The sequence below is a fragment of the Aquarana catesbeiana genome, linkage group LG04, assembly GCF_042186555.1.
Source record: "Aquarana catesbeiana isolate 2022-GZ linkage group LG04, ASM4218655v1, whole genome shotgun sequence".
NCBI lineage: Eukaryota > Metazoa > Chordata > Amphibia > Anura > Ranidae > Aquarana > Aquarana catesbeiana.
This window is the reverse complement of record NC_133327.1, coordinates 442,502,087-442,529,347: the sequence shown is the minus strand read 5'-3', so window position 1 is coordinate 442,529,347 and position 27,261 is coordinate 442,502,087. Positions and strand designations below refer to the sequence as shown.

General features: G+C 45.0%; 1 protein-coding gene across 1 annotated transcript in view; it reads right to left on the bottom strand.

The window, feature by feature from the left end:
- Nucleotides 1-27,261, bottom strand: part of SLC22A3 (solute carrier family 22 member 3) — an 803,039-nt gene that overhangs the window by 53,889 nt on the left and 721,889 nt on the right. The window contains exon 7 of the mRNA XM_073627457.1: nt 7,285-7,499. Within this exon, the coding sequence (XP_073483558.1) occupies nt 7,285-7,499 (215 nt within the window). The remainder of the gene's footprint in view (nt 1-7,284; nt 7,500-27,261) is intronic.

Below are 27,261 nucleotides of genomic sequence, written 5' to 3'. Positions count from 1 at the left end.
TATCTGAATGATGCCTGTAGCTGCACCCATTCAGATATCCCCGCACAAAGTCAAGGACGTCGTATGACGACATACCAAAAATGACACCCCAAAATAGATTCTCCTGCTCCTCCTGAGTACGGCGATACCACATGTGTGAGAGTTCCACAGCCTGGCCACATACAGAGGCCGAGTACAGCCGAGCATGGCCGAGTATGGCTGGGTATGACAGGGTATGGCGGGGCATGGCGGAGTATGGCGGAGTATGGCGGGGTATGGCGGAGTATGGCGGGGTATGGCGGAGTATGGCGGAGCATGGCGGGGTATGGCGGGGTATGGCGGGGCATGGCAGAGCATGGCGGAGCATGGCGGAGTATGGCGGGGCATGGCGGAGTATGGCGGGGTATGGCGGAGTATGGCGGAGCATGGCGGGGTATGGCGGGGTATGGCGGAGTATGGCGGAGCATGGCGGGGTATGGCGGGGTATGGCGGGGTATGGCGGGGCATGGCAGAGCATGGCGGAGCATGGCGGGGTATGGCGGAGTATGGCGGGGCATGGCAGAGCATGGCGGGGTATGGCGGGGTATGGCGGAGTATGGCGGGGTATGGCGGAGTATTGCACAGGGTTGCACAGGATCATTGCAGAGTAGTGCACAGGGTTGCACAGGATCATTGCAGAGTATTGCACAGGGTTGCAGAGTATTGCACAGGATCATTGCAGAGTATTGCACAGGATCATTGCAGAGTATTTCACAGGTTTGCAGAGTATTTCACAGGGTTGCAGAGTATTTCACAGGGTTGCAGAGTATTGCACAGGGTTGCAGAGTATTGCACAGGGTTGCACAGGATCATTGCAGAGTATTGCACAGGGTTGCAGAGTATTGCACAGGGTTGCAGAGTATTTCACAGGGTTGCAGAGTATTGCACAGGGTTGCAGAGTATTTCACAGGGTTGCAGAGTATTTCACAGGGTTGCAGAGTATTGCACAGGGTTGCACAGGATCATTGCAGAGTATTGCACAGGGTTGCAGAGTATTGCACAGGGTTGCAGAGTATTTCACAGGGTTATAGGGGGGGATGGCTGAGCATGGATGGATGGATGTGACTGGACATGTCACTGAGCTGCGCTGTGGGCACTACACATCCAGCCCACAGTGCGGCTCCCATCCGATCTCTCCCCCTCTGTACCGATCGGTACAGAGAGGGGAGGGAGGAACCGGCATCATGACATGACGCCGGTTTGTTTACATGTGATCGCTCCGTCATTTGACGGAGCGATCACATGGTAAACGGCCGCGATCAGCGGCCGTTTACTGTGATCCGTGATGCGCCGGGTCCTCTGGACCCGGCGGTCACGGATGTTCCCGTGTGCGCGCCCCAGGGGGCGCGCGGGAGCAGTTTTCTGGAATCACGTCATATGATGTGATCCCAGAGTTATCCAGCCGCCCTGCAGCCGTCATTTGGCTATAGGGCGGTTGGCAAGTGGTTAACATCACATTTTATTGTATTTAATGTTTGATAATATATTGTATTTCTTTCCTCATTCCCTAATTACCATGATTGTAATATGCTGTGACTGTCCCCTTTGTCCTCATGCATGCTGGAATGTTTTAACCTTTTTTTTTGTCCTTCATACATATTTGCCTTCACTTACCTCCCCAGCACGCTCTCCTGGGCCTATATCCACCTCGCCTAGTCACTTAATGTATTTTGTCAGCTCCATAGTAGTGCTTTGCCGTAAACACCCCCTAAAATGTGTACAAATGTTATTTGTGTCCTTAAATTCTGGCAGAGTGCCAGAGGCTTTTTTTTTTGGGTCCCAAACTCATTGGAAAACCTCCCTCCCCCCAACCGCTAAGTCAACCCATAACAATCCTCTATCTGCTGACTTTGCCAAACCCATACACACTATACCTACCTCTTTTGTGGTCCGATTTCTGTATGAATTCCCCAAAGCATGTACTGCAAGGGCCTGCCTGAATACTTTCAAATGGTACTGTTTAAAGTTTTTGGATCCTATTATTATTTTGATAGGTAATTGCAGAATGTTAAAATTGTGCTCCAATTTGGACAGTGTGTATTTTTATTTTTGTATTATGACACTTCTTACCTGTCCAGTGGGCTGCCAATAGTGTAAGTAAGGAGGGGCTGGCCAAAGTAATCCACATTGTTTAGGCATTCATCTCTCAATAAAGTGGAGAGGGTTACCTGTCCAAAACATCCCCCCCCTCCTAAACAATGGGCCATTGGAGGGGGTGAGGAATCTGATAGGTGGACCTTATACTTTTGTCTTTAAATACTCCCTAAAATAAATGTTATACTGATGTTGGGCAAGAATGTTTGTGTCTAATCTGCTTTCAATGTTTATGTGCAAAATGACTAATTTTTTATTCTTGTTTGACTCCACAGTTTCCTTCCAACCCACAGGAATGTAAGACTGTGGACTCTCACTTTGCCCAGCGGTGGGACTTTCCTAACTGCGGAGGGGCAATTGATGGGAAACACGTCCACATAGTCCCACCCCCCAACTCAGGGTCATACTATTACAACTACAAGGGGTTCAATAGTATTGTAATGTTGGCGGTGGTTTCGGCTACTTACGAGTTCCTGTATGTGGACATGGGGAAGAATGGCCAGATGTCGGATGGTGGAGTCATCGCCCAGACCGAGTTCTACAGGCGTCTCCAGAATGGCAGTTCGGGCTTGCCACCTCCAGAAGACAATGCGGAATTACTCCCATTCGTCTTCGTTGCGGATGAAGCACTTGCGCTGGGGGACCATCTTATGCGGCCATTCCCTATAAGGACCCTCACCCCGGACCAGAGGGTTTTTAATTACCGGCTGGCCAGAGCCAGAGGAGTGGTGGAGAAGACATTTGGAATAATGGCCAGCTGGTTACGCCTATTTCTTATACCGATACACATGGCAAAATATAAACTCAATTACAGCATCCTGTGTTGCTGTCTTCTCCACAACTTTTTAAGGAGAAATTCTTTCAACTATGCTGCCTCAGTTGGGCCTGAGGCCGGAATTATTATTAATGAACCAACCCTGACGGCGCTTGAAACTGGCCGTCCTGGCTTGCCCCCCAGAGTGCCCACGAGGTCCGTATAAGATACATGGAATACTTTGCGGGTAGGGGGGCCATCGATATGCCAGATAATGTCTGAGACATTTTTAAAATAAAAAATATTTGAAACTGAACAAATATTTGCTTTGATTTACTACTTGGCTTTCTTTTAGCTGTCTCCTTGGTTATGTTTTATTAATGTTCTAATTTTTGGCCTTTTTGTTCAACAGTGCAAACAAAATTTCGTTGACACGTGAGGTGACAATCTATTCTTCGGCTAACTATTATTATTATGTTGTGTGTCTGCTACATACACACTTTTTTTTTTTTGTTAATGTATGTAATGCATAACTGACAAAAATATTAGGAATTTTAAACACCATGACCAAAATTTTTGGAGTCCTGAAAATGGCGTGATTATGTAAAATTATAAAGCACTGTTGGGTATTATTTACTAAAGGAAAATACACTTTGCACTACAAGTGCACTTGAGATTGCACTGAAACTGCACTTGTAGTGCAAAGTGGATTTGCCTTTAGTAAATAACCCACATTGTCACTGAAACCACCAACTTTACTACAAAAAATGTTTTTGAGCATTGAAAGAAGAAGCCACACATTGTTGATTAGCAATCTTTTTAATCAAAGCACAATCACATGTGCGTTTATAAAAGGGTTTTTGAACAAACCAACATGTTTGTTGTATAACATTTTTTAAGGTCACATTAAGTAGAAATTGCCTTTTAAGGTAAAACAGGCATGTTTAAACCCATAAAACAATACACAACTCTGCAACTTACAAACTTTTATAAAGTGAAGGCAATATCAGACATGAGTATGTACAAACTGTGTTTGATATTGTGTTCAGCAGATTGGGTGATGTCACCCCTGTAAAAGCCAAATTTATAAGATGCACACAAATTGCATAATGTCAACATGTGCTAGCTGCCATCATGGGGGATCAATGGACGTGTTTTGTGGGTGCAACCCCTTCCTCTCAGCTACTTTATTATTGAGGAAGGGGTTGCACCCACAAAACGCGTACATTGATCTCCCGGGATGGCAGATAGCACATGTTGACACACTGTGCATCTTCTAAATTTGGCTTTTAACATACGTAAAAAATTTTTGTCACAAAAAACAGAAGAAATTTAGGGATTTATAAGTGTTTTAGATTCTCCCTAAAACATCAGTGATGTTCTTCATTTTGTTTTGAACATCATTGATGTTTTGCTTTATGTTTTCTAAATCTCTATTATACCCCATTATCTCCCCGATGAGGATCTGGGCACTTTCATTGGTGAAATGACATTCCTCTTCCACAACATCCCGATCACCTACAAAAAAACAAACAAAACACACCATGTATTATAAATATGCAGGCATCCAACTCTTACCTGAGGCTGTGGTCGCAGACACTCACTGTTGTGGTGACAATTTCTACGTCTCCCTCCTCCTCTGGTTGGGTTTGGGGGATTTCCCCTTCTTCCTCAGGTGGGGGGTCCCTGGTCTCCTCTGATGAGTGGTGTCCTCCGAGTCTTTTCTCCCCTATGTGAACAAAAATAGGTATACTTAGCACACAGATATTTGAAGGCAGAAATAGGAATATGAAATATTGCTTGGAAGTGGGGTACAATTGTCTGTTTTGGCAGAGTTCCAAGCTGAAGAAATTTTTTTGTCCTTTGTAAAGCTTGAATACTTACCTGTTTTGTGCAAGCTTCACAGATGGAGACACCCCTATAGTATACACTGGAGCACCTGTGTGGGCCCCCTAATAAAAAGAGTGTTCTTTTGTCCCACACTAGTGCTCCAGCATCCAAATGTGTAAACAGCTGCTGAGTGTCCTCTAATTACACAGAATCTAGTTAGCATTTCATTCTAGTTACAAACCCATCTAGACAACAAACTTTTCTTAATAGAAGTAGGCCCGAAAAATCGTATTGAACTGCATCTGGCCAAAACATCGTATTTTAGTGTTTCCTACGAATAATTAATGTGCCCATGAACATGAAAGTTGCCATTTTAAAATGTACAACAGTAAAGAAAAGCAGATGGAGCAGCACGAACGTCATAAAAAGTAAGAATAGGAACACAGGACAACTACTTACTTTTTTGCAGCACTCTCCTGACTGATCCTTCTATACTGATCGTGCTCCCTTAATTTGAGGTCCGACCACCGTTTCCTCGGTTGATCCTTGGATTGCCGTACCCCAAAATTCCTGTGCAGACTCTTCACAACTTTAGCCATGATCTTGGCCTTTCTGACATTTGGGTTGGGGTAAGGTCCATACTTCCTGTCACAGTTGGCCCTCTTCAATATGTTCACCATCTCCACCATCTCAACAAAGGCCATATTTGATGCCTTAAATCTCCTCCGGGATCGTGAGGTTTCTGGCTCTGGGCTTTCCTCCTCCTCCTCGTTGCTGCTATTATCATGCACCTGTTGTCTCTCCACCATGTGCTCTCCCCCACTGCGCCGAAAGAAAAGGGGCAGGGAATAGACTAGAAAGAACACCAGGGGCGGGCGGAGTTTCACGCATGCGCAGTGTATATAAAGCATAACACGTGTGCGTCGTACGTACGATCTGTGAGCGGAGGAAGGAGTATCAGAAGCGCCGATCGTGATAACGAAGGTACAAGTTTAACTTGGGCCTATACTGCTTATAGATTGAGGCCTATGTTGGGACAAGATTAGGAGAGTTTAGCCTGACATTAGGGTTTGTCTTGTGTTGTGTCTTGCAGAGAAAATGGATGGCTTCAATGATCACAACTTCCTCCCCTTGTTCATAGACAAGTACAGGGAGCTGCCCTGTCTGTGGCAGGTCAAACACCCGCATTATAATCATAAACAAAAGAGGCAGGCAGCGCTGGAGAAACTGCTGGAGTTGGTGAAGCCGGTGGTCCCCACGGCAACCATCCCCTATTTAAAAGCCAAAATTGGTGGCCTGAAAAGCACATATCTTAGGGAGCGCAAGAAGGTCCAGGATTCCAAGAGATCTGGAGCTGCAGCAGATGACATTTATGTCCCCAGGCTGTGGTACTATGAGAGACTGCGATTTCTGTTAGACCAGACTGAAGTCAGGGAATCCCTCTCAACCCTTCCTTCCACTCTTCCTTCCACCCCAGCTGAGGCTTCCGATGTCCAACCTGGGACTCCCAGCCAGGAAGAAGTGCAGGAGCCCAGCTGGAGCCAGGTATAGCATTGTTCTACAGATTTCTTGGCAAAACATAAGTGATGTTTACTAGATGTTATTATTGATCACTAATTGCTGATTTAATAAAGGCGTTTACATATCAATAGACAGTAGTGAGCAAAAATAATTGGGACAAGAATGAAAAATGCTGAGCTCAGAATGATAGTCTTTTCTATTTATTAACATTCAATTTGCAACAGTCATGAGATGAAAATTGTGTGTGATGAAGAAAAAACTAAAAGCATGTGCCTTTTTCATACACAGGAAGACCTCAGCCAGGAGGAGGCTGTGGAATGTGGCACACAGGAGGAGGCTGTGGAATGTGGCACACAGGAGGAGGCTGTGGAATGTGGCAGCCAGGAGGAGGCTGTGGAATGTGGCAGCCAGGAGGAGGCAGGGGTTAGTGGCAGCCAGGAGGTGGCAGGGCCCAGTAGGAGCCTCACACAATCGCAGGTTCCTCCCCTCCGCCTTCCAAACAAAAGAGCCAGAAAGGGGAGTAAGGTGGAGGAGTCAGCGCTCAGGCTGATTCAGGAGGCTTCTGCGTCCCTCAGAGCCACCCCCACTCCTGAAGAGGCCTTTGCCTGCATGGCTGCCACAAAACTGCAGGACATGCAGGAGGGCCAACGCCTCATGTGTGAGGAAATCATTTCTAAAACATTAAATAAGGGGTTGAGGGGCGAAATCACACCCAATAACCACCTTAACCACCTGTGTGAGTTGCATCATCCTCCTCCTCCTCCTCCTGCCACAATTCCAACACCACAGACACAGCCTGGAAGGAAGAGTGGAAGGAAGACAAGTAAGTGATGGCCTGGGTTCAGTCTGGTCTGACAAAAGATGCAGGCTCTTGTATGACCACAGCCTGGGGACATACATGTCATCTGCTGCTGTTCCTGATCTCTTGGACTTCTGGACCAGATTGTACTCCCTTAGATAAGGACTCCTCAGGCCATCAATTTTGCCTGAAAATAGTTCATGTGTATATATTCACAGTAATGTATGTCCTTTAGTAAAGTTACTCATCCTTGATTTTGTTTTTATACCTGTTGGTATTGCAGCAGTTATTAGGCAAGCTATTCCCGCTCCAGCATTACTCAATGCAAACGGAAGTTTCCTCCCAATGCGATCAATGGAGACTAGAATAAGAACAGCAGCCGGTAACTCCACCACAGCAGAAATAAAAAAGTCTGTATATAGATTCCCAGATACAATTCCTAAGCGCATAACAAGACCCTGGTAGATAACTGCGCTTGTAAACCTGAAAAAAATAAAGAAAAACCGCTGTTAGAAACAAGAAAAAGTGCAGATATTTATAGGATGACCAGCTAGCATTTTCTCCCAAAACTTACAGTACAAAAAAACCTAAATTATGTTAATATTCAACCAAATGCCATGCACAATGTCCCTATTATATAGGATTAGCTCCAGTGGCGGCCCGTGCATTGTGGACGCATGGGCGCTCCTCCCCCTGACACCTCCGCCACCCTCCCTATTCATGTGCCCGGCCCCTTTCAGGATGTCGGACACATGAAATACTATGGCGGGGATATGCCAGGGGTGTGTATTTTGAAACACGTGATTAGAGCTAGAGGCTCTAATAGGCTTCAAAATAGGGTCGGCTCGGGGCGCAGAGCACTGCATCCCGATCCCATTCTGTTGTGTAGCATAGTAAATGAATTTTCGCTATTTACACACTAATGTTCCTCCCTGCCAATCAGCAGACAGGTCAGTGAGACCTGTCTCCCGATTGCCCAAAGCATTAGGCGATCCTACTGGATGCCTAATGCTTTGGCGGAAGAGGAGACACGGCGGAGGAAGCCTGAGGAGCCGAGCAGACACAGGAGCCGCAGCCCCTGCTTCCTGCCACTACAGAAGAGGAGCAAGCCGCGTGGGGGGGTTAGTAAAGTGACAGCCGAGCCTGGGGCCGTGCCTGGCTGCATTTGATAGGCACAAGTGGCTGCATATACTGGGCACAAGTGGCTGCATTTCATGGGCACAAGTGGCTGCATATACTGTGCACAAGTGGCTGCATTTTATGGGCACAAATGGCTGCATATGATGGGCACAAGTGGCTGCATTTGATGGGCACAAGTGGCTGCATTTGATGGGCAGAGTGGCTGCATATAATGGGCACAAGTGGCTGCATTTGATTGGCACAAGTGGCTGCATTTGATGGGCACAAGTGGCTGCATATGGGCACAAATGGCTGCATATGATGGGGCACAGTGGCTGCATATGATGGGCGCAAGTGGCTGCATATGATGGGCACAAGTGGCTGCATATGATGGGCACATTGGCTGCATATGATGGGCACAAGTGGCTGCATTTGATTGGCACAAGTGGCTGCATTTGATGGGCACAAGTGGCTGCATATACTGGGCACAAGTGGCTGCATATGATGGGCACAAGTGGCTGCATATGATGGGCACAAGTGGCTGCATATGATGGGCACAAGTGGCTGCATATGATGGGCACGAGTGGCTGCATATGATGGGCACGAGTGGCTGCATTGGATGGGCATGAGTGGCTGTATTTGACAGGCACAAGTGGCTGCATATGATGGGCACAAGTGGCTGCATTTGATTGGCACAAGTGGCTGCATTTGATGGGCACAATTGGCTGCATATGACAGGCACAAGTGGCTGCATATGATGGGGCACAGTGGCTGCATATGATGGGGCACAGTGGCTGCATATGATGGGCACAAGTAGCTGCATTTGATGGGCACAGTGGCTGCATATGATGGGCACAAGTGGCTGCGTATGATGGGCACAAGTGGCTGCATATGATGGGCACAAGTGGCTGAGTTTGATGGGCATAGTGGCTGCATATGATGGGCACAAGTGGCTGCATATGATGGGGCACAGTGGCTGCATATGATGGGCACATGTGGCTGCATATGATGGGCACAAGCGGCTGCATATGATGGGCAGAAGTGGCTGCATATGATGGGCACGAGTGGCTGCATTGGATGGGCACGAGTGGCTGTATTTGACAGGCACAAGTGGCTGCATATGATGGGCACAAGTGGCTGCATTTGTTTGGCACAAGTGGCTGCATATGGGTACAATTGGCTGCATATGACAGGCACAAGTGGCTGCATATGATGGGTACAATTGGCTGCATATGACAGGCACAAGTGGCTGCATATGATGGGGCACAGTGGCTGCATATGATGGGCACAAGTGGCTGCATATGATGGGCACAAGTGGCTGCATTTGATGGGCACAGTGGCTGTGTATGATGGGTACAAGTGGTTGCGTATGATGGGCACAAGTGGCTGCATATGATGGGGCACAGTGGCTGCATATGATGGGCACAAGTGGCTGCATTTGATTGGCACAAGTGGCTGCATATGATGAGCACAAGTGGCTGCATTTGATGGACACAAGTGGCTTCATATACTGGGCACAAGTGGCTGCATATGATGGGCACAAGTGGCTGCATATGATGGGCACAAGTGGCTGCATTTGATTGGCACAAGTGGCTGCATATGATGGGCACAAGTGGCTGCACATGATGGGCACAAGAGGCTGCATATGATGAGCACAAGTGGCTGTATTTGATGGGCACAAGGGGCTGCATATGATGAGCACAAGTGGCTGTATTTGATGGGCACAAGTGGCTGCATATGATGGGCACAAGTGGCTGCATTTGATTGGCACAAGTGGCTGCATATGATGGGCACAATTGGCTGCATATGACAGGCACAAGTGGCTGCATATGATGGGGCACAGTGGCTGCATATGATGGGCACAGTGGCTGCATATGATGGGCACAAGTAGCTGCATTTGATGGACACAGTGGCTGCATATGATGGGCACAAGTGGCTGCATATGATGGGCACAAGTGGCTGAGTTTGATGGGCACAAGTGGCTGAGTTTGATGGGCATAGTGGCTGCATATGATGGGCACAAGTGGCTGCATATGATGGGCACAAGTGGCTGAGTTTGATGGGCACAAGTGGCTGCATTTGATGGGCACAGTGAGGCTGCAATTGATGGGGGGGTTTCAGTATTTTTCAGTTTGTTTGCGCCCCCCAAAAAATTTTGAGCACCAGCCGCCACTGGTTAGCTCCTAGAAAGTTTTTGAGGGCTATGGCAGTTACTTACAAAACAATTTGTTAGTTCAGCAAATCTGAGAACATTTTTTAAAAAAAGTAGGCCAAATTTAAACACAAGTCTACTTAACAAGCAAACCTCCAATAAATCACCCATATTCATGTAAGATTGAAAATAGAGGCCAACGAGAGCCCAAACATCCAAAGCCGCTATAATTTCTAATGTTTATAGATAGAAACGTGAAAAGACTGGTACACAAACTACCAACCCATAACTAGCGCTGGAAGGTCACAACAATGAAATGCTTTCTTACTACATCAATATCACCAGCTTCTCCTGAAACAGATACCCTGGTTACCCTGGAATGAAAATGGTGGCCTACATTTGTTTCCATTATAACTCTCCTTTAGCACAGGGACATTCCCCCTAACATTCTACAGCAGGATAGCTTGCCAGTCTTCAGTAACTACTGTTGTACTGAACAAAAGGTTGGCCTAGCAGTACTCTAGAGCTCTGGTGCCCAAACTGCGACCCTTTGGCATTTTTTGTGTGGCCTATGAGCTGCCTGCTAATCTGTTTCCCTGTTATAGCAATAATTTATAGAAGCCTGTAATATGTCTCCAGTAATTTAAAGCAGCCTGTAATATGTCTCCAGTCTAATGCCGGGTACACAGGAGCGGACTTTACAGCAGACTTTGCCCGGCGGACGGGATTTCGTCGGACAATTCGATCGTGTGTGGGCTCCAGCGGACTTTGTTTTCTCAAAAGTTGGACGGACTTAGATTTGAAACATGTTTCAAATCTATCAGACGGACTCTGCTTTCTAGCGGACAAACCGGTCGTTTGTATGCTAGTCCGAAGGACCAAAACTCACGCATGCTCTGAAGTAAGTACAAGACGGAAGCGCTTGGTCTGGTAAAACTAGCCTTCGTTTTGAAGCTAGCACATTCCTCTTCTGTGATCTTTTAATACAGCGCTTTTTTTGTCTTTATAATGCGAGAGGAATGAAGTTGTTTTGCTGCTTTATATTCACACAGAGTTCTCACAAACTACTTTCTTCATGATTTATCCTCATGCCATGACTAATATGATATTTTTAAAAAGCTAGATCACCATAAATAAAGTATTTAATTAGATTTTGGACTCATCTTTTTTTTATATATATTTAAACACTATCTATTTTACAATGTGTGCTAAATTATACAAAATGTTTTTTTTTTTTTTTTTGTAGTTTCAAGTTACTACAATAACCTTAATATTTTGTGTTGTTTTAATCTTAATGAGGTTGGTGTCCCTTGTTAATTAGACATAGGGGGGTTTATTTTCCAAAGGCAAATTCATTTTTCACTACAAGTGCAAATTGTACTTGGAATTGCACAGAAAGAGCATTTTGAAGTGCATTCGCTGTGGATCCGAGGGGCACATGCAAGGAACCCCCAAAAAAATATCCTTTTTCTTGTACATGATTGTATGATAAAATCAGCAGAGCTTCCCCTCATTTCAGCTCTTCCCCTCAGATTTACAGCGACTGCACTTCCAACAAGTGCACTTGCAGTGCAATTTCTAAAGTGCACTTTTCACTAGTACTTTGCACTTGATTTTCTAAATGATTTAGCCTTTTGGAACAAACACACATAGGGGTTGATTAACTAAAGGGAAAAAGACTGTGCACTTTGCCCTCTTCAAGAGCAGTTGCTCCAGAGCTTAGTAAATGAGCAGAAGCTCTGCTGACTTCCATCATCCATTCATATGCAAGCAAAAATGCTGTTTTTTTAATTTTCCTTGCATAGGATTGGGTACTCTTTGCAAAGTCAAGCCTTACCTCATTTACTAAGCTCTGGAGCAATTGCACTTGCAGAGGGCAACTGCGCTCTGCAAAGTGCACAGTCTATTTGCTTTTAGTAAATCAACCCCATAGTCTTTTTGACCTGTACCTGCCTACTCCCAAACAAAATGTCGTTTTGGAATCAAAACACATAGTCACTAAAAAATCCATTTATTTTGGTAAAAAAAAAAATTAGGAAGGCAACACTGGAGATACTTTTGGAATCTGTGAAGCCTTTCGTCCCCCAGGACACACATCAAGTTTTAGGACAAGAAAATTGGTATCTTGCGACTAGGGAGCACAGTCAGACCAGACAGAAGCCAGGCAATCACTTTCGACTCTTCCGTGGAGCCTTCCCTGCACGCTTCTCTGCAGCCTTCCCTCCATGCTTCTCTGCAGCCTTCCTTGGAGGCTGTGCCTCTGGTGGTGTACTTGGGGGAAGAGGAGGAGTGGCTTCATCTGCTAGATAGGTTGTAGCAGTAAGCTGCCCTCTCAAGCCCTTCTGATAGGCCTGCAAAATTAGACCCTCACAGAGGAGGTGTTGCCCCTTTTCCAGTTCCAGCAATCTGCTGGCCATATATGTCCCATACGCCTCCTCCGCATTGGGTGGTATGCTTATTATTTGGCTCGCTTCACGAATGAGGGCTAGGGATTCCTCCTCAGTTTGTGTCATTCTTCTGGGGCTTTTGGTGGTAATGTGGAGGGGAGGCACCTGACAATCCGTGCGGCTTCTACTGGGCCCAGCCACAGCCTCCTCCTCTCTCCTACTGGGCAAGGCCTCCTCCTCTCTCCCACTGCGCAAGGCCTCCTCCTGGCTGAGGTCATTAAGTGTAAAAAAAAAGGGACATAGTTGTAATTTTGGGTTACGCAATCACACACAATTTTCAGCTCATGACTTGCAAATCTAATTATAAACAAATAGTAAAGGCTATCTATTTGACCCCACCATTATTCCAGCTGATCAACAATATCTGAAGTACATAGGCGTGCGCACAGGGTGTGCCAGGTGTGCCTGGGAACACCCTAATCGCCTTGTGTGGTGCATATTCCCCCACTGATATTTTATCCCCCAAAAAATGTTACAAAATAAAATAATTTAAAAAAAAATCAAATAAAACTACTGACACTGTCCACTGCCCTACTGACACCATCAGTACATATACACATGCATATGTATTTGAGTTTTGGGGTGCACACCCTAATGCAAGAGGCTGCGCACACCTATGCAGAAGTATATTTTTGGCCACTACTGTCTAGTGATATGTCTACATATTAATATTTGTGATGAAGTCATTTTTTATGAAGCACTTAAAAAGATGAGACGTTAACATCATTAAGATTTACACAATCACAAATTCTACAAAAAAAGATACCTGGCTGAAGCTGGGCGCATTCACTTCATCAAGGATGAAAAGGCCCAGTTCTTCCTGGGACTCCTCAGCTGGGGTGGAGGTGGATGGAAGGCTGGAGGGAAGGGTGGGGGGAAGGGTGGGGGAAAGTGATTGCCTGGCTTCTGTCTGGTCATCGAGGAATCGCATTTTGTGGTAGTACCACAGCTTGGGTACATAAACTTGGTCGGCTGCTGCTCCAGATCTGAGCGACTCCTGGATTTTATTGTGTTCCCGCTTGTACATGTTTCGCAAGATACCAATTTTCTTGTCCATAAACTTGAGGTCTGCCTGGGTGACTCGAGTCTTCACAAATTCTAAAAGTGTGCCCAGTGTTGCCTTCCTTACATCTCTATTGTAATATAGTGGGTGTTTGACCTCCCACAGGTTTTTGTTTTCCTGATATAAATCAATAAATCTGGACAAAAAATCAGCCTCCTTAAAGGCATTCATTTTTGCTGAAAGACAAAACACAAGATCAAAACTGTAATGTCAGTCAGAACTCCCTGGATTATTTTTTGAAGAATCTAGGGGACACATATACACACACACAAAACACATTCACCAAACACACACACACACCCCCCCACGATTAATCTTACCTTCGTTTCTGACGCTCGCTACTTCCGCACGGACATACGTAGGCCATCGTAATAGCTTTATATACACTGTGCATGTGTCATGCTCCGCCTGCGTCGCCCGCCCCTGACGTTCTTTAGTACAATTTGTCCCCGCCCCTTCACTCTTCGTTGCGCAGTGGGAGTATATAGAGAAAGATTGCGGAGAGATTAACTGGAAGTAGCGCGGAGGAAAGCCCGGAGCCACAACCATCCACATCCAGGAGGAGATATAAGGCCACCAACATGGCTTTTGAAGAGATGGTGGAGATGGTGTCCATATTGAGAAGGGAGGACTGCGATGGTAAAAAAGGACCGTAGTACACACGACCGAATATGCGTAAGGACAAAATAATGCCCTCAGTTGTCACCGCTCTAGAAGCTAAATTTGGCACTAAACGGTCTAAAGAACAATTGAGGAAGCGGTGGTCTGACATCAAAAGTAGGGAGCCAGAACAATATTGGCGAATAAAGAAGCTGCTTAAAAAAAGTAAGTACTTGTTGTGTGTTCCTAGTGAGATACTTAACTTGCATGCTGATCCATATTTTTTTCGTTTAGACAGCATCGTTCTTAAAGACCGTTCTTTGCAAAATACATATGATACTAAGAAAATTACGTTTTTTTTTCGCCAAATACGATGTTACAGGGTTGGACACACATTTAGGTCTTGAGAATTTGTCGTATTCCCAAAATTTGGTGATGTGGTGTAGATGTGTTTGAAAATATAATGCTTCTTCAAAAATGATTCAGTGTAATGTAAGGACAGGACACAGCAGCTGTTTCCACATCTGGACTCACGAGCGCTAGTGTACTATGTGACCATAAAGACATTTTTGAGGGGTAATACACATAGATCATTGAGGTGTCTGCATCTGTGAAACTTGCATGAAAATGTGTCTTGTTTATAATTGTTGTTCAGAGGGAATTTTGATCCTGTCTTCTAAATTTTTGTGGACAAAAAAAGGCAATTGTCCACAACTCATAACCAACGTTTCATATTAATTTTAAAAATAAAAAATATCACTGTGTTTTAACTATACCTTTTGTTTAATTATCATAGGGGAGAAAAGACTCAGACAACAGTCCAAGGATCCCAGGACCTCCCCAAGTCACCAGCCTGAAGCTGAAGATACCCCAAGCCCCAGCCCAAGACCACACCCACCCGACGAGCTGGAGGAAGGAGAGGTGGAGGAAGTGTGCAAGCTTTCAACCCCACCAAGTGAGTGACTGACACCCCAGCTAAAGGTAATCTATTTAGGCGTGCATATTTTAACCCATTTTTTTATCCACACATTTTAGGTGAGGTTCTGGTTGTTGAAGGCCAAGCGGCAGAGCCATTCAGCACAGACAGTGCACAAAGACTTATTGGCCAGATAATGTTGTGGAATGGCCAAATAGATCGAATGCGTGACCAAATTGACAGCATGAAAATTCGGCTGGACACCATGCAACAGGAAATGAAGAACATGATTGATGTTTTGGGCAGAATATAATAACAGTTTGCCTAAAAACATCAATCATGTTCTTCATTTCATTGTCAAGTTTGTTTTTTGTTACAATTTTCAAGTTTTATCCTTAAAAAAAAACAATTTGCAGATGCACACGGTGTGTCATCATGTGCTGTCTTCCATCAGGGGATATCAATGTACTTGTTTTGTGTTTGCAACCCCTTCATCCTAAAAACGTTATTTTGTGAGAGGAACAAAGGGATTGCACACACAAAACACGTATATTGCTCCCCCATGATGGGAGATAGCACATGTTGACGTGAACCTTTTTTAATACCCAATTTTGAGCATCTGCAAATTTTAGCCTTTACAAGGGTGACATCACCAGCAGCGTTATTCTCACATGTTGAACTTTGTAAGTTCTTTTTTTTATGTATGTTTTTTAAAAACACTGTTGTTAATTGTAATTTTTTAAACAAGGTCTATTTTTTGATAAATATGCCTTAACCCAAAAAAAAAAATGTTTTTCCAAAAAAAAAAAAAAAAAAACGTTAAAAAAAAAAATGCACCTTTCAATGTGCACACAGTAAAATGTTTTAACTACTACAATGTGTGTGGCTGATTATTTATCAATAAGATGTTTTGCTAACTTTTGTGTGGTTACAGTGACAAAGGGCCTTATTAACTAAAGGGAAATGCACTTGCCACTACTACAAGTGCACTAGGAGACAGACAAAACTAAATGCAAACAAGAATAAAAACAAGATATTTGAGCCAAAATTTATTTTCTTTATTTTTTTAAGAAATTAGAGCTCTTGTTGAATAGCAATGGCCCCCCGACCATTAAAATAATTTACATATCGGTCACGCACTTGATGTGCGGTTTGGGGGGGCCAAGCCAATACGGCCAATTTCCAGGCCTGTGAGAGTTTGGTCAACTCCAAGTCCGGCCTCAGGCCCAACATAGGTCATATATGTAGCGAAATGTCTTCTTAAAAAATTATGGAGTATGCTGCAAGCCAGTATGACATGATTTATATTATAGTCCGCCAGATTTATGGCCGAGAGGAACAAACTATCCCAAAGGCATTCTCCACAACTCTTCTTGCTCCGGCCATCCGGTAATTAAATACCCTCTTCTCAGGGGTGAGTGTCCTTTGGGGGAACGGCCTCATCAAGTGCTCGCCGAGAGCAAACGCTTCATCAGCGATAAAAACTGAGGGGAGTCCGTCCACATTCTGGTCATCAGGTGGCAATCCCAGGCCACCAGTCTGGAGACGCTGGCACAGCTCGGTCTGTGCAAAGACTCCTCCATCAGACATCCGGCCGTTCTTCCCCACGTCCACAAACAAAGTCCAAATGTGCCGAGACCACCGCCATCAAAACTACACTATGGAACCCCTTATAGTTATAGAAATAAGACCCAGAATGGGGTGGTGGCACAATGCGGACAGGCTTCCCATCAATCGCCCCGACACAGTTGGGAAAGTCCCAACGGTCAGCGAACTGGGAGGCCACAGTCTGCCATTCCTGTGTACTGGAAGGAAACTGTGGAGTGAAACAAAAAAAAATAAGATAAGTACTTTTAAACATAACTTGGATATCAGATTACACAAAAACATTCTTGAACAACAGCAGTCGAACATTATTAATATGTTTTTTTGTTAGTTTAATTCTAAAAAAACATAAGGCCCACTTATAAGATTACTCACCCCCTCTGATGGCCCATTGATCAATTTTAATGTGGGGGGAAGGATTCTAATTTTGGTAAAAAACACACCTGACAGTTTCAAACATTTGAGGGGGTGGGGGAGGGGTTCTAATTTGGGTAAAAAACACACCTGACAGTTGCAAACTTTTAAGGGGGTGGGGGAGGGGTTCTAATTTGGGTAAAAAACACACCTGACAGTTTCAAACATTTGAGGGGATGGGGGAGGGGTTCTAATTTGGGTAAAAAACACACCTGACAGTTGCAAACATTTAGGGGGTGGGTGAGGGGTTCTAATTTGGGTAAAAAACACACCTGACAGTTTCAAACATTTGAGGGGGTGGGGGAGGGATTCTAATTTGGGTAAAACACACACCTGACAGTTGCAAACATTTAAGGGGGTGGGGGAGGGGTTCTAATTTGGGTAAAAAACACACCTGACAGTTTCAAACATTTGAGGGGGTGGGGGGGGGTTCTAATTTGGGTAAAAAACACACCTGACAGTTGCAAACATTTAAGGGGGTGGGGGGGTTATACTTTGGGTAAAAAACACACCTGACCGTTTCAAACATTTGAGGGGGTGGGGGAGGGGTTCTAATTTGGGTAAAAAACACACCTGACAGTTGCAAACATTTAAGGTGGTGGGGGAGGGGTTCTAATTTGGGTAAAAAACACACCTGACAGTTGCAAACATTTAAGGGGGTGGGGGAGGGGTTCTAATTTGGGTAAAAAACACACCTGACAGTTTCAAACATTTAAGGTGGTGGGGGAAGGGTTCTAATTTGGGTAAAAAACACACCTGTTTCAAACATTTAAGGAGTGGGGGAGGGGTTCTAATTTGGGTAAAAAACACACCTGACAGTTTTAAACATTTAAGGGGGTGGGGGAGGGTCAAACAGTACAATGGAGCTGACAATATACATTGTTCAAGGGACTATAGGCTAGAGCAGTGTTTCTCAACTCCAGTCCTCAAGGCGCACCAACAGGTCATGTTTTCAGGATTTCCCTCAGATGAAATGGCTGTGGTAATTACTAAGGCAGTGAAAACTGATCAAATCACCTGTGCAAAATAGTGGAAATCCTGAAAACATGACCTGTTGGTGCGCCTTGAGGACTGGAGTTGAGAATCACTGGGCTAGAGATATAAATGGACCCAGGATTGCATGGTGGGGAGGTTATTGAAGGTAAATATGCATGTAGGGCAAAAAAGGATTAATGTAAAAAAACAGGCATGCATGAAGATAAAGGGGACATTCACAGCATATTCCAAGCATGGTAATTAGGTAACGAGGACATTTAGACAATACATTAGCAAACATTTAATACATATCATGTAATGTTAAAGGATAAAACTTACCTTCATATAGTCCTTCTGCAGGACCTGAATGATGGCAGAACAGGTCTCTGGGATTATGATCCCCAGAGTCTGGGGGGAGATGTCTGTCGAGAACTTCAAGTCCTGAAGACTTCTCCCAGTCGCCAAGTAACGTAAAGTGGCAACTAGCCTCTGCTCTGGACTGATGGCTTGCCTCATGCAGGTATCCTGCCTGCTGATATAGGGGGTCAGCATAGCCAGCAGACGTTGAAAAACGGGGTCCATCATCCGGAGATAATTCCTGAAATCCTCAGGATTATTCTCACGGAGCAAAGGCATATGCAAGAATTGGTCACGCTGCGCAACCAATTCTTCATCCATGAACTCCTCCTCGCCCTGTTCATGGACTGGACTCGGGTCAAAGTATTAACCCCAACACCAAGTCCCCACGCAGCACAAACTTGAGAACGAGTACGTCCACGCGACATGGCTTCAAAACGGTCGGCTGGTCAAACAAACATACTTATAACAAACGCACTGAAGAACAGCAAGGCCTATGAAGAACGACCTGAAAATCAGGAACGAGCGGACCAGAACGGCCTGCTAGGCAGGTTACGAACTGACCAACACGCACTGAAAAGCAGATACAAACCTCACAAGCACAAACTGAACCGCAGAAAATGATCAAAATAAGCTGAAGTGTGAAAAGCGCGAATCATCTCTAACCAAACTTCTACTAACACGAGATAAACACGAGATTAGCAGAAGGAGCCCAAAGGGTGCCATAGTGGGGCTTGAACTTCTTTTTTCTAGTCCCGTCGTACGTGCTGTACGTCACCGCGTTCAAAACCAGCAGACTTTTGGAGTGATCGTGTGTGTCCAAGTCCGTCCGTTTTTAAGTCCAGCGCACCTAGCGGACAAAGTCCGGCGAAAAGTCCGCCGGGCAAAGTCTGCCGTAAAGTCCGCTCGTGTGTACGCGGCATATGACTGCCTCCTGAAGCATGGCCCCAATCTCCAACAAACCCACAGCCTTTTGACCATCTCCTGTATCATGTGTGCAATCTCTTACAATCGCCTTTATTCTGTCCACAATCTCTGATCATCCTCTGTATTATGCCCACAGTCTTTGACTATATCCTGTTGTGTTTGCTATCTCCAATAAAGACTATTCACTGAATTTTATGTGTAGCCCTTTCGTGATGTCAGGAGCCACACTTGAGGCCCCCGAATCAAGAAATTTGACTATCACTGCTGTAGATAATTTAAGCCTTTATGAAGAAATCAAAATACCAGCTGACCTGAAAAGGAGCATTCTCTGAGATTGTTTCTCAAACAGACAATTTAATATCAACCAGACTGCAGTAAAACTACTGAAGGATGAATGCCTCTGGAAACTGTGTAACATGTCTAAAATTCAGAATGACCACCTCCAGAAGGAGTAGCATAAGTAGAATCTAAGAGTTAGGCATTTGGAGTTAGGTGCCAAAAGTCTCAGATATAATGCTATTACTCCATTTCAAAAGTTAGTTTTTATCACTTTTGACAGACTGATAGCATCCATGATACATTAGGGCATCTGTCCTCTACCTGTTCTAGACAGACATGGGTTTACCCTGCATAAAAATGAAAGCAACAATGCCCCATTCCCAACATTTACACACACGTGAACATAAGCAACTTCTTTTCAGTAACCTCCTTCTACAAACACTTTCTAAGAGACTCTTAAGCATTAACAGCTATAGCGGTAAAACCATATTCATTGTAAATAGCTGATGAGAGACATGAAAACATCTCACTTTGGGTCTCGAACTGAATATGTAAAATCTCCCAATTTGAATATGACAATGTAGCCAGGTCCAGTAACCACTAGCTGCCCAGGCCAATTCTGACATTTCTCTCATACATATAAAAATCTGCATTTTTTTGTTTGCAAGAAGATGACTTAGAACCCCCAAACACTATACAGTTGTGCTCATAAGTTTACATGCCTTGGCAGAATTTATGATTTCTCAAAAATATTCTGCATTATATTGTGTTTACTAAAATTCAAAAAGTTTGTGTTTTGAAAATGGCTGTGCAAATAACATGTGATGTAAAAAAATTGCAAAAACCACCATTTTATTCTTTAGAACCTCTGCTTTAAAAAATATACAGTTGTGCTCATAAGTTTACATACCCTTGAAGAATTTATGATTTCTTGGCCATTTTTCAGAGAATATGAATAACACAAAAACTTTTCTTTCACTCATGGTTTGTGTTTGGCTGAAGCCATTTATTATCAGTCAACTGTTCCTGTAAATTCTTGGGCTGTCTTGCATTAACTGCACGTTTGAGATCTCCCCAGAGTGACTCAATGATATTGAGGTCAGGAGACTGAGATAGCCACTCCAGAACCTTCACTTTATTCTGCTGTAGCCAATGACAGGTCGACTTGGTCTTGTGTTTTGGATCATTGTCATGTTGGAATGTCCAAGTACGTCCCTTGCGCAGCTTCCTGGCTGAAGTATGCAAATGTTCCTCCAGTATTTTTTGATAACACACTGCATTCATCTTGCCATCAATTTTGACCAAATTTCCTGTGCCTTTGCAGCTCACACATCCCCAAAACATCAGCGATCCACCTCCGTGTTTCACAGTAGGAATGGTGTACCTTTCATCATAGGCCATGTTGACTCCTCCCTAAGTGTAGCGTTTATGGTTGTGGCCAAAAAGCTCAATTTTGGTCTCATCATTCCAAATGACTTTGTGCCAGAAGGTTTGAGGCTTGTCTCTGTGCTGTTTGGTGTATTGTAAGTGGGATACTTTGTGGCATTTGCGTAGTAATGGCTTTCTTCTGGCGACTCGACCATGCAGCCCATCTTTCTTTAAGTGCCCTATTGTGCATCTTGAAACAGCCACACCACATGTTTTCAGAGAATGCTGTATTTCACCTGAAGTTATTTGTGGGTTTTTCTTTGCATCCCAAACAATTTTCCTGGCAGTTGTGGCTGAAATTTTAGTTGGTCTACCTGACAGTGGTTTGGTTTCAACAGAACCCCTCATTTTCCACTTCTTGATTAACCACTTGTCGCCCGCCATATAGCAAAATGACGATGGCAAAGTGGTTTCAATATCCTGACCGGAAATCATATGATGTGATCAGGATATGAAGCTGCTGCGCGCCCCCGGGGGCGCGCATCGCAGCGATTTTTGTTGCGGTGTGTCAGTCTGACACACCGCAACTCCGATCTAGGTAAAGAGTCTCCGTCGGAGACTCTTTACCACATGATCAGCTGTGTCCAATCACGGCTGATCACGATGTAAATAGGAAGAGCCGGTGATCGGCTTTTCCTCATTCGCGTCTGACAGACGCGTGTAGACGAGAGCCGATCGGCTGCTCTCCTGACAGGGGGGGTCTGTGCTGATTGGTTATCAGCACAGCCCCCCCTTGGATCCCACCCAGGACCATCAGGGAAGCTGCCAGGACCACCAGGATGGCACATCCACACTGGACCACCAGGTATGCCCCCTAGACCCCCAGGGAAATACTAATCTGTGTCCAGGCAGCTGCCAATCAATGCCCAGGCAGCTACCAGTCAGTTCCCACTCACAATGCCTACCACTGCCAGTGCCACCATTGATGCCTATCAGTGCCTCATATCAGTGCCGTGTATCAGTGCCCATCAGTGCCACGTATCAGTGCCCAGCAGTGCCGCCTATCAGTGCCACCCATAAGAACCCATCTTTGCAGCCTTTCAGTGCCCATCAGTGTCACCTATCAGTGCCCACCAGTGCCACCCATGAGTGCCCATCAGTGCTGCCTATCAATGCCCATCAATGCTGCATATTAGTGCCGCCTACCAGTGCCCATCAGTGCCGCATATCAGTGCCCATCGTCAGTGCCGCCTTATCAGTGCCCATCAGTGAAAGAGAAAACTTACTTATTTACAAATTTTTTTAACAGAAACAAAAGCAAAACTTTTTTTTCAAAATTTTTGGTCTTTTTTTATTTGTTTAGCAAAAAATAAAAACCGCAGAGGTGATCAAATACCACCAAAAGAAAGCTCTATTTGTGGGAACAAAATGATAAAAGTTAGTTTAGTTTGGGTAGTGTTGTATGACCGCGCAATTGTCATTCAAACTGCAACAGCGCTGAAAGCTGAAAATTGGTCTAGGCAGGAAGGTGTATAAGTGCCCTCTATTGAAGTAGTTAAAGTTTGAACACTGCTGTTTGGCATTCTCAATTCCTTGGATATCTTTTTATATCCCTTTCCTTTTTTATACAGTTCAACTACCTTTTCCCGCAGATCCTTTGACAATACTTATGCTCTCCCCATGACTCAAAATCCAGAAACATCAGTGCAGCACTAGATGAAAGATGGAAGGGTCTGTCAGGATTCCAGAAACTCATTGACCTTTTATACACACACACACACACACTAATTACAAGCAAACAGATCACAGGTGAGGGTGGTTACCTTTAATAGCATTCAAACCCCTTTGTGTCAACTTGTGTGAATGTTATCAGGCCAAAATCACCAGGGTATGTACATTTTTGATCGGGGTTATTTGGGTAGTTTCTGTTGTCATTATGATTTAAAAAGAGTAAACTTTAAGTTGATTGATAATAAATGGCTTCAGCCAAACACTAACCATGAGTGAAAGAAAAGTTTTTGTGTTATCATTCATATTCTCTGAAAAATGTCCAAGAAATCATAAATTCTGCCAGGGTAAGTAAACTTATGAGCACAACTGTATATTTTTTAAAGCAGAGGCTGTAAAGAATAAAATTATGGTTTTTGCAATTTTTTTACATCACACGTTATTTGCACAGCCATTTTCAAAGCACAAACTTTTTGAATTTTAGTGAACACAAACACAATATAATGCAGAATATTTTTGGTAAAATATAAAATAGGACATTGTGCTGACTAAATAGATACCTAACAGATACCCAACATGTCACGTGTAAAAACTGTGCACGCCCATGGAATGGCGATAAACTACAGTACATTAAATTAAGTTATTCATAGGTGACACTTTAAGGCCAGGTTCACACTGGTACAACACGACAGTCGTACCTCTTTGGATCTGACTTTGCCCTGCGACTTGAAGTCCGACATGCATCCGACTTCAATGAACAGGGATCCTACTTTGATCCCTGTCAATAACAGGCACAGTGTCTGGTATGAATCTTTAGGGGGAACTCCACGCAAAATGTTAAAAAAAAAAAAAAACGGCATGGGTTCCCCCTCAAGGAGCATACCAGGCCCTTCAGTCTGGGCACACAGCCTGGCAGGTCAGGAAAGGGGGTGGGGACGAGTGAGCAACCCCCCTGAATCGTACCAGGCTGCATGCCCTCAACATGGGGGGGTGGGTGCTTTGGAGCAGGGGGGCCCTGAGCCCCCCACCCCAAAGCACCTTGTCCCCATGTTGTTGAGGACAAGGGCCTCTTCCCGACAACCCTGGCCATTGGTTGTTGGGGTCTGCAGGCAGGGAGCTTATCAGAGTCTGGAAGCCACATTTAACAAGGGGGCCCCCAGATCCCAGCCCCCCACCCTATCTGAATGAGAATGAGTATGGGGTACATTGTACCTCTACCCATTCACCTAAAAAAAATGTCAAAAATAAAACACATTACAAATGTTTTTAAAGTAATTTATTAAGGCAGCTCTGTCGTCTCTTCTGATCTCTTCTCCCCTCTCCGGCTCTTCTGTGTCCTCCGCTGACGTCTTCTACCTCTGTCGGTTCTTCTCCCCTCTCTGGTTCTTCTCCGCTCTCTCTCCAGTTCTTCTCACTCTGTCTGCTGTCTTCTGCCGGGTCTCCTCCACGGTCTTCTCGCTCTTTTTCTTGCTCTTTTGCCCATTCTTCTCCGCTGTCTTCTCTCTCTGTTCTTCTTTCGATGTTGACATCGCACGGTGACCCCGCTCCATGCCAATATACGTAGTGGCACACGCGCACCCGGCATTAGAGCGGGAGAGCGTGTTGAGTCAACATCGGAAGAACAAAGTAAGAAGACAGAGGAGAAGACCGGGCAAAAGAGCGAGAAGACAGTGGAGGAGACCCAGCAGAAGACAGCAGACAGAGGGAGAAGAACTGGAGAGAGAGCGGAGAAGAACCAGAGAGGCGAGAAGAACTGAGGCAGAAGACGTCAGCTGAGGACACAGAAGAGCCGGAGAGGGGAGAAGAGATCATAAGAGACGACAGAGCTGCCATAATAAATTACTTTAAAAACTTTTGTAATATGTTTTATTTTTGACACTTTTTTTTCAGGTGAATGGGTAGGGGTACAATGTACCCCATACTCATTCACATAGGGTGGGGGGCCAGGATCTGGGGTCCCTCTTGTCAAAGGGGGCTTCCAGATTCTGATAAGCCCCCACCCGAAGACCCCTACAACAAACGGCCAGGGTTGTCGGGAAGAGATCCTTATCCTCATCAACATGGGCACAAGGTGCTTTGGGGTGGGGGGGCACAGGGCCCCCCCACCCCAAAGCACCCACCCCCTATGTTGAGGGCATGTGCCCTGGTACGGTTCAGGAGGGGGGGCGCTCGCTCGTCTCCACCTCCTTTCCTGACCTGTCAGGCTATGTGCTCGGATAAGGGTCTGGTATGGATCTTGGGGGGAACTCCAAGACTGTTTTTTCGGCATGGAGGTTCCCCTTAAAATCCATACCAGACCAAAGGGCCTGGTATTCTCTTGGAGGGGAACCCATGCTGTTTTTTTTTTAAATTTGGAGTTCCCCTTCAAGATCATCAGAGCACAAGTCGCATGCCAAAGTCGGATCAGTCAAGACGGCGATCCGACTTTGATCCGACTTCAGTGATATTCAATGGGCTGAAGTAGGATCAAAGTCAGGCCAAAGTAGCGCAGGGAGCATTTTCAAAGTCGGACATTGATTTTCACACGTCATGCGACATGAGCTCCCAATGTCAGAGCATTTGTCGTGCCAGTCTGAACCTGGCCTTAAAGCCTTTACAGGCTATCAATTTATTGTTACACAGGAGGACTGGTCCTAGAATTATTGTTCTCACTCTGACATTTGTGGTGATACCACACACATGCAGTGCAATCACGGTTTGCGTGTAGTACCTACGTATATTTTTATCATTTGCTAGGGAATACGGAGGGACAGGGGCAGTTTACATTTTTTTGATACTTTTTTTACATTTTTTACATGGCTTCTTTTTTTGATCACATTTTTTGCTATCACAAGGGATGAACAACAACCCTTGTGATAGCATGGACTGTGGCAGATAGAAAGATCAGATATTAGACCCCAGCTCTCTCTTTTGCCCTCCAAAAGAAGATAATTAAATCAAGATCGGTTTGATCAGCTGCTTTACTAGCTGGTAAAAGCTGGTAAAAAAGTGTAACCAGAAGTGACAAAATCCTTGTCGCTTCTGGTTTCATACACCATAGAGACAAAGGAGGAACTTACATCCCCCTATGGTCAGCCAGCCTAACCACCAGCAGTGGCCCATGGCTCCTTGGTGGGACGAGAGAGCCGGGAAATGGCAGCACATGGTGCTGGGGGTGTAAAAGTGGTTAAAGTGGATTTAAAATCTCAAGGTTTTTTACCTTCATGCATTCTATGCATGAAGGTAAAAACCTTTCTGTGTGCAGCAGCCCCCCACTGCCCCCCCCCCATTACTCACCTGAGCTCCCTCTCTATCCAGTAATGTGCATGAGAGCTGAGCTTCTCCCAGGTCTCTTGTTCCTCATTGCCTGAAACAGCATTGGCTCCTGCTAGTGTCAATCGCAGCCAGTGAGCCAATGAGGAGAGAGTGGGGGAGGGGGAGCTCTGGCTTTGTGTGTCTTTTGGATGTATAGAGCAGGGTTTGGGAGCGAGCACACACTAGTGTCACAGAGCAAGCAGCTTGCTATTGGGGGCACTGGCTGAAGGGGCAATTAAGTATAACATGCTTGTTATTTTTTTTAAATAGAACCTTTAATGTCGCTTTAACAAAAAAATGGCATCCAAGACCACTCAACCTCTGCTCTGCCTGCAGCTTTAAGAGCTTAAGGAGATGGGCGTTCCATTTCTAGTTATTCATAATTTGAATTCCTTTGATATTCTTCTATTCTTTGATTTACTTCACATAATTTGCTTGTAATGTCGGAACATTCACATTAAAAGTCACAAAGCCCAGTTTACTATGGCTTTACATACAGGTAAGCTTACTTGCAGGTATTTGCTAGTTTTGCAGCCTGTGACATCACCAGTGCATGCAGCCATCACCAGCGAATGTGCCGTCAATTCAGAGCTTTGTGCCACGTCTGTGATTCCCGTGAGCATGTGTGGGGGTGATGCCAACGCAGCTTGGCTGTTCAATTGCCTGAAGCCCGCAAACCCGGAAATGAGAACCAGGTAAAGAGGAAAGCACTGCCAGCAGTGACAGCGCATCGCTGGAGGGCTTCGTTTTTCAGGTAATTCTGTCATAATGTGCTAGTATGTGATGCAGGGGGTAAGTAAGCTAGTAGGTTGCAGGGGTACTGAATTTTATGTGTTTTTATATGACTTTATTACCCATTTAACTGGCTGGTTCACATTAGTGCAATTTCAGATGTGACTTGAGTCACACAGAATCGAATGACAACGGAATTCAATGGTGCCTGTGCCCCTCAATGCAAAGCAATTTTGGAAAAGGGTCCTGTGCTACTTTGGTGCGATTCC